Source organism: Mirounga leonina, unplaced genomic scaffold, assembly GCF_011800145.1.
Source record: "Mirounga leonina isolate KUSES-001 unplaced genomic scaffold, KU_Mleo_1.0 Mir_151, whole genome shotgun sequence".
In the NCBI taxonomy this organism is placed as follows: Eukaryota; Metazoa; Chordata; class Mammalia; order Carnivora; family Phocidae; genus Mirounga; species Mirounga leonina.
The window spans coordinates 801,028-812,030 of NW_023270377.1; the positions used below are offsets into that span (position 1 = coordinate 801,028).

Consider the following 11,003-nt stretch of genomic DNA (forward strand, 5'->3'; position numbering starts at 1 on the left):
GGAGGCATGTGTGTGGGTGTTCTTCGCAGGGGTGAGATCTGGGGCCAAGGTGTACGGTGACAAGGCCCCCACACACCTGTCTAACAGTCCCGGGGTGGGGCCCCAGGCAAGGATCTGCCCCCAAGCAACCCCCAACCAAGGAGCCATCGGGGCAGTGGTCCCTCCCTGCCGGACGATTCTGCAGCCCACCCTACACACAATGAGGACAGATGACCAACGATTCTTTATTGGGTATTCCGGGCAGGCCAGGGACCTGCAGGGGCTGCGGCTCATTGGGGAGGTGCCATGGGTCCTGAGCCCACATGGCCCATTTCCGGGAGGGGCCTCTCAAAGAGGAGAAGGACGTCCTGCCCCTCCTGCGTGCCTCGCCCCCTGGGGCCCCACTGTCCGCAGTCTGTTTGCTCCTGGTCCCCCTCCAGGCCCCTCCGGGAGGGTGGGCCACAGGCTGCCAATCACAGCTTGCTCCGGGGGCAGTGTTGCAGGGCCTCCTGCAGGGCGTGGATCACTCGGTCCACGTTCTCCCGGGTGGCGTTGCAGCCCAGCAGGCCGATCCGAAGCACCTGCGGGAGGTGGGGGGGGGGTCCCGTGCAGATGTCGACCTGGCCCTGAACGAGGTCTGGGCAGAGCAGGCGGGCTCTGCAGCGTGGGCCCCCTCCCCAGGCACACAGGGAGCCCCCCACCCGGACCCAGGCCGAGCACACACAGAGCTCAAGAAGGGCGGCCAGGATGACAGTCAGCTAACGAGCGCTCAGAATCACCCGCTTGGCGGGCACAACCAGACCCCGGCACGGGGCCTCCAGCCTGGTCTTCCCACTCTCAGGGGAGGAAGGCCATTCTGGGGGGACTGGGGGGTGCTGCACCCCACGGCGTCACCAAGCTGGGGTGAAGGGGGGCAGGAGCATTCCCTTTACCCAGATCCCACCCCCCACACAAACCCCTGGGTTCAGAGCAGGATGTTTCCGTCTGGATGCCCCTGCTGCCCCAGGGACCTGATGACCCCCGACCTCGGCCGGGGCCTGGGCACACAGTGCTCCACGTGGGGTGGTCAATGTAGCTTCTGTGGTAGGTGTGGCCAGTCCCTGGCCCTGGCCACGCCGAGCAGCCGCTGTCCCCTTACCTTCCCCAGTGAGGGCCCAAGGCCACCCGTGATCTCAATGTCAAAATTGTCCATGACGTAGTTGACGATGTCTCTCCAGTTGTAGCCAGTGGGAGCGGCCACCGTGGTGACGGTGGGCAGCCGGATTGCCTGCAGGACGCGCCTGACTCAGCCACCTTCACCACGGTGTGTGGCCAGCACCAGCTGATCTGGCCCGGCCAGCCCTGGTCTCAGGCTCCAGAGGGGCGGGCAGAGACAGGGGGTGGGCAGGGAGTGGGGAAGCAGGGGCCCAAGGACAGTGAGGTCACCACCTCCCCAGCAGCCCATGCGCACTGGGTGTGTCTGTGCGTCTGTTCCCTGGGGCGGGTCACACCTCCCTGGGGCTAAGGAGCTTCTGTTTCCTACCGAAACTTGGGCTGACTGGCTGGTTCTGGGGACCCTCCCACCCTCCACCCCCGCCTGGCGGGACTGCCAGGGCTCTGAGGCTGATGGGCGTCTTCGGCTCAGAGGTCACCCATAACTACTTGAAGTGGGGAGGCTTTGGGGGAGAGCAGGGGCGTCAAACTAAGTGTCCTCAGATCCGGAGGTCAGGAACAGGACCCTGTGTCCGTTCAGAGGGGGCTGGGCAGAAGCTCTCCCCTCCCGCCCACGCTCTCCCTCTCTGCCCCCGCCCCGCCCCCACTCTCCTTACTGGGTCCTTCACGAAGAGCTGCAGGCCCAGCCCCTGCAGGCGCTCCTGCAGGTACGCCGTGGCCTCCCGGTGCTGTCTCCAGCTGTTCTCCAGGCCCTGGGAGGGCAGAGGGCACCCGGTGGGCGCGACAGGGGAGGGCAGGGCTGGCGCCTCCATCGGCCGTGAGAGACGGAGAAACGCCCTCACCCATGGTGGGTGGCACCTTCAGGCCACAGAGGGGCTCCTGGGCTCCTCTCCCGGCCTGGACTCTGATCCCCATAGAGACCCCCCGAGTCCCCAGCTCAGGGCCCTGGCTCTGCCCCAGCGACCAGACCTGGAGCCACCTCGGGGCAGTGGAAATGGTCTGGGTCTGGGGGTACGTGGGGGGCCCAGCCAGTGGATGGAGCCCTGCAGCCCCTGGACAACGTGAGGTGGGAGCACCTTGCTGCGGGTGGGGAAGGGGCTTCGGAGCTACCCACTGTCTCCACATGGACCCCCATCCCTAGTCCATGGGCCTCACCCTCTCTCAGCCACACCGCCCCCCTGCCCCGAGCCCACGCCAGCCTGGTGACCACCCAGCTCCCAGGGCCCCTCAGCTCCTCCCGGCCCAGCGCTGGGGCGGCGGCTCTGCGAGCGACACAGAAGAGCAAACAGCCAGCACAGCCCTGCGGCCTCAGGGAGGCCGGCCACAGCCCAGGGGCTCCCCCCGGCCTCTGGGCTGGTGGCCGGCAGTGGCCCCTAGGAGACATCGGGCTGAGAAAGTCCGCTGTGCTGGGGCAGTCTCCCGTCCTGTGTCCCTGCAGAGCCAGCATGCCCGGGGCCGCGCTCGGCCCCCCGTGTCCTGAGAGTGTGGTCGCGGCACTGGACAGACCCCCCCCACCCCCGGTCCCACGCCCCCGCCCCTGCTTGGCTCCTGCCCGCCCCTGGCTGGAGGCCAGCCTGACACTCAGGACCACCAGCCAGTCCCTCAAACCCCCTCACGCTCAGCCGGGCCCTCACTGAGCACCTCACTAAGCAGCCCAGGGGTCAGATGACGGCCCACACCTGCCCCATCACCGCATTGACCCCCGGGCTCTGTCCCCCTCAGCCCCCTCCCTTGCAGCCAGCCCTCCCGCCCCTCTCCCTGCACTCCCGCATGGAGCCCGCCCTCTCCAGCTCAGGGCCACGGTCCTGCAGTGCTCCTCTCTCGGCTACACCGTTCATTCCACTCTTCCTTGTCGGCAGGAATCCCTCCCGTCATCTGTGTCCTCAGAAGGGCTTGAGGGAGTCCGGAGGAGGGCCCTCCCCGGGGCGGCCGGCCTCAGCCCAGGGGCTCCTGGGAGCTGCTGCCCTTGGGGTCCGGCCCCTGCCCCGCCCCCCTCACCTGTTCCGCCACGAGGGCCAGGCTCTCTCTCAGGCTGTACAGGCTGATGACCGGGGTGGTGTGATGGTATCTGGAAGACAGGACGGGGTTTGGTCCAGCGTCCCTGGGTGGGGGGGTGGGCCAGGCTCTCTGACAACGGGTCTGGCCCACTTCCCAGGGGGCCGCTGTCCAGTTCTGGGCACGACAGACTCCGAGCTAGAGAAGCAGCTGGGTCTGGGGAGAGCAAGGCTCAGAGCGAGGACACTGGCCAGATCGCCTAGGGCGGGCTCCCCTCTACCTGGCCTCTCTTAGCCCCAGTGGCCCCAAGAAGCCACTGTTCCTGCTGAGTAGGGCACAGTTCCTGGTGCCCCTCAGCCCCGCGTGTGCCATAAGGGATCTTGGGTTGTAGCTAAAGTCACCTCACAAGGAGCCCCTGGCTCAGCTCCTCTTTTTGAGAGGTGGGTAAACTGAGACCCGGGAATGGGGAGATGTGGCTGGGCCAGGCCCAATGTGCCCAGAGGTGCACAGGGACTCTGAGAGGAGAGGGCCTGGTGGGAGGGTGGTGGGGGCTGTGCTGCTGGATCTGAGCCCCCAGGCCCGGGGGCATCGCTGGCCTGACCCTGGTGAATCCTGGGGCTCCAGCTGGGCTATGGGCTTAGAACCCAGTGTGTACAACTGGTGAGAGGCTGGGGTGGTGAGAGGTCACAAGACACGGCCCCGGCCCTGCGGTCCTCACATCCTGGGTTGGTCGTCGCAGCCCCAGATGTTGGCCAGCCACTTCATGTCCAGATAGAAGGAGACCGGCTTCGTCTTCCGACTGTAGATCTTATTTCTGGGAAGGAAGGACCAGCCTGAGTGCCTGCCTGTCTGGCTGGGGCGGCTAGGGGCAGTCCCGTCAGGCCTCCTGGTTCGCAGAAGTGAGCCAGAGGGGCAGGCCCCCCCGGACCCCTGTGGTTGTGCTAAGCCCCAGGCGGACTGTGTGCCTCCCCAGCCCTGCACCTTCCTGGGCCAGGCACAGTGGGGACCTCGGCTCGTCTGCTCTCAGGCCCCCGGTAATGCAGCTAGTCTGGAAACTTTAAATACACCTATTGTCCAGATCAGTGTGAACAGACAGGGCCTCTACCTGAGCTCCGAGCTCCCTACTCAGACCCAGCCACCTCCGTGGCCCTCCCACAGGCAGCTTAGAATTCCCACACCCACACACAACCCCCACCACATCTGAGACTGTCTCTGTGCTGATCAGTGGCCAAGTGCCGCTGCTGGGGCCAATCCCCCATCCCCACCTGGCCCGGCTCAGGGTCTGCACACCGGGGAAGTGGGGGACACTGGGGCTGCTGGACAAAGCTAGTCCATGACCAACCCCATGAAGAAGCTTGTGCATCAGCTCCTGGACACTGAGCTGGCGGTGGGGGCCTGGGGGATGGCCACCGAGCCCCCAGTCCTTGGCTTGAAGCTGGGGAACTTCCAGGATGCCAGGTCCTGCATTCTCACACACAAGCCCAGGCTTCATGAGGAGACTCTTCTGGAGGCCACTAGCCTCATACCTGGGACCCTCACCGTGCCCCGGCTAGCCCCTGCCTGTGAGCTCAGAGCTTTAGTGCACCTGCCAAGGGCGGGCACCTGTCCAGGGTGGGCGGTGAGCAGTCCAGCGGTGTGTCCAAGCACGGCCCAAGGAGTGCCTCCCTCCCTTGCTCTGATCTTCCCTCCTTAGGGGCCATCCAGCCTCACTGCCCATCCAGCCCCAGGTCGGGGGCCCTGGGGGTCACTCACTTGGCCTTGTCACTGAAGGAGATGAGCGAAGTCCCTGGAGGCGCGTTCAGGACCTTCTGGGAGCCCGAGTACAAGACGTCAATGCCTGTGGAGAGGAGAGGCGCGTGCTCCTGGGGGTCCAAGCTCCACCCAGGGCGGGATCATTGCAGGTGCCGTCCGAAGCAAGGTCGACCGTCTTGTCGGACTCAGTCCTTAACCTCTGCGACCTGACGCTGTGTCCTGGGAGATTGAGTTAAATTGCAGGCCACCCGCTTGCGGTCGGCGGGGTGTGGAGAAGCCCACGCAGGTGGTGTCAGGGGCGAGCGGGCGTGTGGGGGTGGCAGAGGGGACAGGGGGAAACAGGTTTTCTTGCCACATCTCGAGTAAGAGCCCACTGACTTCTGAGAAAACCGGATTTTATGCCAGAGGCAGCAGCGACGCGTAGCTGTAAATCCGAGCGTCGCACCCGCCTTGCGGCCCGGGTTATCGTGAACCAACGTACACCAAAGGCTTACATGGACAGAAACGCTCTCTATGGTTTATTCCTGAAAGCGCAAACCTGGAAAGAACCCAAAGGCCCGCCACCAGGAGAGGCGTGAGCTGTGGTCCGTTCAGGTAATCAGAGGTCGCTGACGGACAGACACGTCGAACGACATGACTACAGCTCGCCAACCTGAGGTTGAGGTCTGCAGACTCCGCGAAGGATGGGCTGGCAGGGAGGGTAGAAGTGCGGAGGGTGTCCCGGGTTCAACCCTGGCTTCTTGGGCTGCACTGTCTCCTGGGACCTGGGCTGGAGCCTCTTCTCTCCCACGGTGGGGACGGCTGGCCCGGGAGGCGCAGGGTGGGCATCCCGGGGACAGCCCTGCCACCCTGCACTGCGTCCCCAGGGCCCCCTCCCCCTTGCCTGCCCGGAGCTCCCTGATAGAGAGGTTCTGGGGGAAGCGTGCCTGACCAAGCTGGGTGGGCGGCTGTGGACACAGGCCACCTGTGTGGATTCGGACTTTCCTCTGTGAGGAAACACTGGGCCTGCGAGGCTTCCCTGGGCTGGCCTGCAGGGTGACCCTGCAAACAGTGCTCGCTGCATGTGACAGGCTGGTGGGGTGCCGGCCGATGGGGAAGCTGAGGCCCAGCCTGACTGGCAGGGGCCCTGGCACTTCTCCCACCCATATGCCTGAGGGCTCTGGGCGCCTCTCCAGATGCTGGAGGAGCTTCTCCCCCCACTTGCTCCCCATCGGGGCCTGACAACCCAGCGGAAACACTGGTGTGTCGATTAGCTCATAGATCCTGTCCTGCCGCGGGGAGGAGATGAAGTTTCCCCTGGGGCCCTAATCCACTGTGTGGGCTGATGGTGAGCTTGCAGACACTGCCAGATGGAACCGCACCCTCCGAGCCCCCCAGCTGCAGGGTGATGGGGGCGTGGCTTACCTTGCTGGTCCATGTAGATGGGGACTCCGCCCAGGGATGCCACGGAGTCCACCAGGAGAAGGCACTGGTACCTGGGGGTGCAAGGCAGTACGGGGAAGCACGGGAGGTTTCAGACTCTCTGGAGTCTCGGGAGGGGCCACGAGGACCTCCAGAAGGCCAGCAGGGAGGTTTGGGAGCCTTCTGCCTCCCCCAGGGTACGTCCTCCTAGATGCCCAGACCCCTAGGACCAGCTCTGTGTGGGAACCGGGGTGAGCAGAGGGCCAGAGCAAGTGTCCATGCGGGCCCGGCCGGCCTGTGCACAGGATACCCCCCACACAGGTGTGCATGAGGGCCTACCCCGCCGGTCTGTGGTCCTGGGGGCGGGCTGGGGCTCTGAGTGGGGCCCAGGGACCAGAGCCCATGAGGCTGGGCCTTCCTTCTGCCAGCAGTGTGCTGGCTGTACATCCAGAGCCCAGGGAGGACAGAGTCCAGGAACAGCCCGAGCTGAAAGCTTTGACTCTCCTCCATCTCCATGTTTTCTTAGGGGAAAAAAAAAAAGCCACGGGGCCACCTGGCCAGCTCAGCTGGTAGAGCGTGCGACTCTTGATCTCAGGGTTGTGAGTTTAGCCCCATGGTGGGCATAGAGATTACTTAAATAAAATTTTTTAAAGGCATAAAGCATATCCCACGCTCGGCACAGAGGGGCAGGTGGATGCCCTGGGGGTCACAGCCCAGGCCTGGTTTACTAGACAAAACCCCAGGGCACAGGCTGTCCTGGCTGGGACGGTGGCAGGCAGCCCCCCTGTCCCCCAGGGTAGATGGCAGCCCTGCCGGGGTGATCCTGCCTGGTTGGAGAGCTTCTCTCCTTCCATCCCGCTGTCAACTCTCCAGAGCAGGACTGCTGGTCACGGGAGGGAGTCCCACCTGACTACACCCAAGGTCCTGCCCATTCCATGCAGGGTTGGGGAGGCTGGAGGAGGCTAGTGGAGGTAGGAGGCTGTTCTGGGGCTCTTGGATCTCAGGACAAGGTGGGGGCAGGCCCCAGCCGCTCCTGGGACCCGGGTAGCTGGGTCAGCCTCAAGTCCTTCCCAGCCGTGGGGACTGGAGGACAGTGGGCACTTGACTGGGTGCCTGAGCACCTGATCCTGCTCTCAGGTGGGCAGAGGACCCCCCAGGAGCCGCACACCGTGTGACAGAGGCGGGGGAGGGTGGAAAGCCAGGATGGGGGCTGGGTCTCGCCTGCTGCCTCCCAGACTGGAGGGACTTGCCTGCACCGCCAGCCCCCCGCCGGACCCTGAGGTGTGCCTGGCCCCGCCCCCCGCGCCCTGCCCCTGGGCAGGCTCACCTGTGGCAGAGTGCCCCGTAACCGTCGAGGGGCTGCAACACGCCGCTGGATGACTCCCCCTGGGTCAGGAACAGCAACACTGGCTTGTGCCGGGCCAGGCCCTGCGTGGGACAGCATGTCAGCCGTGGGCAGAGCCAGCAGGCTCGGACTCCCCCTGGGTCCAGAAAGACTTTTCCTGGGGAGGGCAGGGCAGGATCTTCCTCCCAAACCCTCCTCTTCCCCGTGGATGGCAGAGATCTGGGCAGCGGAAAAGAGCCTAATGCCCTGTCTGTGCGTGTGCTGTGCCAGCCTCTGGGCTCTGGGAGGTGGGCTTGTCCAGGAAGAGAAGGACTTTCTTCCAGAGACCGAGGAAGAATGGCGCCAGCCTCCCACCTTGTCCTGCTGGGGCTACGGTGAGGTCCGCTGAGTCCCCAGGTCTTGCCTGGTTGGGATGGACGTTTCCTGATGGGGCATCCTGAGTGTCAGGGCACGTCCTGCTCCCCACATCCTGCCTCTAGCCCCTCTTGCCCAGCCCACAGGACTGGGCTCCTGACTCAGTTTCCCTGCCAGGCAGAACCCTCCCTATCAGGCTTTCCACCGGCTCTCAGGTATTGGAATGCTCCTCCTGTGCCCAGTCACCTGGTGCTGGGAAGAGCTGAGGGTCAGCCGCCAGCCCAGGTCTCCTAGCCCTGAGCCCCCTTGGCTGGCTGGCCCCCTCTCCTCCCTAGGGCCAACGCACCCCACCCTACCTCTTCCACATCCTGCAGTGTGTAGTGGCCTCCAGGGTCCTTGATCATTGGGTGCACTTGGGCTCCTGAGGGCAGGGGCAGAGTGAGGGGTGAGCTCCCTCCTCCCCAGTGTTGGAGACGGGGGTCTGTGCTGAGCAGGCAGGCCCTGTGAGGGCAGGTACCCACCCATCCCAGCCCAAAGAAGCCAGAGGGAAGAGGAAGGTGGGGTGTGCTCAGTGAGGCTGTTCTTTGTGAGTTGAGGTTTCTGGGGTGCTTGGGATGAGAACGTTCAGGCTCAGCTACACTGCCCCTTCCTTGCGTGAACCTCCGCCAGCCAGGATCCTCAGCCGGGAGGTGAACAAGCATTTGCACAAGGCTGGCTGGACCTGTGCCTTCCCAGCAACAGACTGAGTGGAGGAGGAATAGGGTGAGTGGAGGCTCCAGGAAGGCAGGCCCCTGCTCTCTCTTGGACCCCTTTGCCCACCCCCGGCGGCCCCCTGCACAGCTGACCCCCAAAGCTGTATGTAGGCAGGAGGAGGCCGGAGGACCACCCAAGCTCTAGGGGGGAGCCCAAGGTCAGGATGCGGACTGGGGGCGGAGCCTCTGGAGCGGGGGTGCCTGGGGCCCAGTGGGGCCTGACTTCTGCCCCCACGCCACCTCCCTTTGAAAACCAGTGTGTGGACTCAGGGGGACCAGGTGAGAGGTGGGGACCTCCTTGGGCCACTGGGGGTTGTCCATTAACCAGGACTGAGTGCGGCCATGTGTGGAGCTGACCATGCAGGAGCTTTGAGATGTTTCCAAACGCTGAGATGAATCATTAAACCCACGGCACACTCCTGCTTTTGATTCTTGTCTCTCTTCAGAAAAGTTTACTCTGCCAGTGAAAACCCTGTCTGTGTCTCTGTATTTTGCATCTCCAGAAAGAGGGCTGTTTCTGAGATACTGGGAGGGGGCTTCAGCCTCTGAAACCCTGTCCTGTCACAGGGCAGAGGTGATGCCTGGGGCCCCAGGAGAGACATGGGGGCTCTCGGGTTGGTGCTGAAATCTGCAGGTTCCCCGCAGCCCTGTCTCCCCATGTGCTCCGGAAACCGCTGTCCTCAGCTCTGGGGTCCTGGGAGGTGGGTGTCTCTCGAGCACCCTGATGCCCCCTTGGAGAAGGCAGCAGCTGACCCGGCAGGGAGGTGGGGGCGTGAAGGGGGATGGGCACTCCTGGGGTGTGTGGGGTGGGTCTGCTGGCCTCACCTGGGGGGCAGGCAGGAGGCCGTGGGGAAGGGTGACGAGAGGGTCCACACCCCATCCTCTGCCCCATGTCTTACCGATGCGCTCCCCGATGTCCGCGGCCCGCTGCCCCCAGATGCCGTTGGCCCCGACCAGGAAGGAGTCCCCTGGCTCCAGGAGGTTGAAGAGGGCGGCCTCCAGGGCGCAGTGCCCTGAGCCGCTGATGGCCAGCGTGAGGGGGTTCTTGGTCTGGAACACGTACTGGATGCCTTGCTTGATCTCATCCATTATCTGGGGGCAGAGGGCACACAGGTCAGGCCCTGCTCCCCCTGCCCTCTCCCAGCTGAGGAGGAGGCTCACCCACTGCCGCCACCTGGATGGCCTACCTGGAACATCTCCTTGTGCATGTGCCCGATCATCTGCAGCCCTCCGGCCACCAGGATGCGTGGAGCCAGGTTAGAAGGGCCAGGCCCCAGCAGAAGCCGGTTAGGGATGGACAGGGGTTTCAGCAGGGCCTTCGGGGGGGCCACCAGCAGCTGGTGGGAGGCCATGTTCCGCACCCAGCCTGCTGCCTGGGGCCCCAGGGCCGCACTGGCCCTGGCCAGCGCTCGGAACATTTCCCAGGGGGCCTTGTGCTGGTGTCCGGAGGCAAGGCCGGTCGATGGGCTCCCGCTACACCCTCGGCCTTCCCTTGTTTGCCGTTGTTGTGACCTGACCCCTTATTGATGCTTCTCCGCATATCAAGGCCTGACAGCCAGGGTGTTGAACCCTTGCTGGGGGGAGGAGCCTCCAGAGTCCAGTCAATGAGAAATAGAGCTTGGCATGTTGCCCTCTGCCCTCCCAGCCCTCCAGCTCCTCTCAGCTGTCAGGTGCCTAGCCCTAGCTAAATGCCTCCTGCCAGGGGGCCCCGAGTTTTTCTTAAAGGACCAGAGAGCAACTATTTCTGGCTTGGCAGGCTTTATAGGCTGTGTCACAGCTCCTCAATCCTGCTGTCGTAGTGCAAAAGGGGCTACAGTGGAGTTGTTGCATGCCAATAAAACTTTATTTATAAAAACAAATGGTGGGCCAAATTTGGCCCGGCGGCCATCGTTTGCTGAGCTAAGGGAAAGGCTCAGTTTAGAAAATATTGCCCCGTGCGTATAGACACACACGAGCGCTCACGCATGCACACGCACACACGCTGAGGACATGTTCCTTCCTGACCCCTTTAGAAGTAGTATTCCCCTTGCTTCTCCATTCCCAAGGCCCTGAGGTTTGACGTTCTCTCATGTAACCGAGGGCACGTTTGCTCGCAGGGCCTTCTCTGCTTGCGACGTCACAGGTGGGTAGAATAAATGCAGGTTGCGAAGCAGGCAAAGGGGCCAGACCAGCTGAGCCAGAGACAATGTACAGCGGAGCTACCGGTGTCCCAGGAAGGTGGAAAAGCCCGTGTTACCAGCAACCAGGAGAAGGAAGCGCCCGACCTGCTGTTT

The 11,003-nt window shown here is 64.1% G+C and overlaps 1 protein-coding gene across 1 annotated transcript; it reads right to left on the bottom strand.

Moving 5' to 3' along the window:
- Positions 1–205: 205 nt before the first annotated feature.
- On the bottom strand, positions 206–10,266 carry AGXT (alanine--glyoxylate and serine--pyruvate aminotransferase). Its single transcript, XM_035006557.1, has 11 exons — positions 9,918–10,266; positions 9,630–9,822; positions 8,335–8,399; positions 7,607–7,707; positions 6,283–6,353; positions 4,879–4,963; positions 3,845–3,940; positions 3,130–3,199; positions 1,788–1,883; positions 1,118–1,246; positions 206–560 (listed from the first exon to the last, which is right to left on the bottom strand). Exons 1-11 carry the CDS (start codon positions 10,146–10,148, stop codon positions 453–455), a joined length of 1,245 nt encoding a protein of 414 aa, XP_034862448.1. The 5' UTR covers positions 10,149–10,266; the 3' UTR covers positions 206–452.
- Positions 10,267–11,003: the final 737 nt, after the last annotated feature.

Excerpts from the sequence above, each read along its gene's own strand:
- AGXT (XM_035006557.1), bottom strand. The coding sequence starts at position 10,148 with ATGTTCCGAGCGCTGGCCAGGGCCAGTGCGGCCCTGGGGCCCCAGGCA. Across the intron at positions 9,823-9,917 it reads TGCACAAGGAGATGTTCCAG|ATAATGGATGAGATCAAGCA; the intron begins GTAGGCCATCCA and ends CTCTGCCCCCAG. Across the intron at positions 8,400-9,629 it reads GGACATCGGGGAGCGCATCG|GAGCCCAAGTGCACCCAATG; the intron begins GTAAGACATGGG and ends CCCTGCCCTCAG.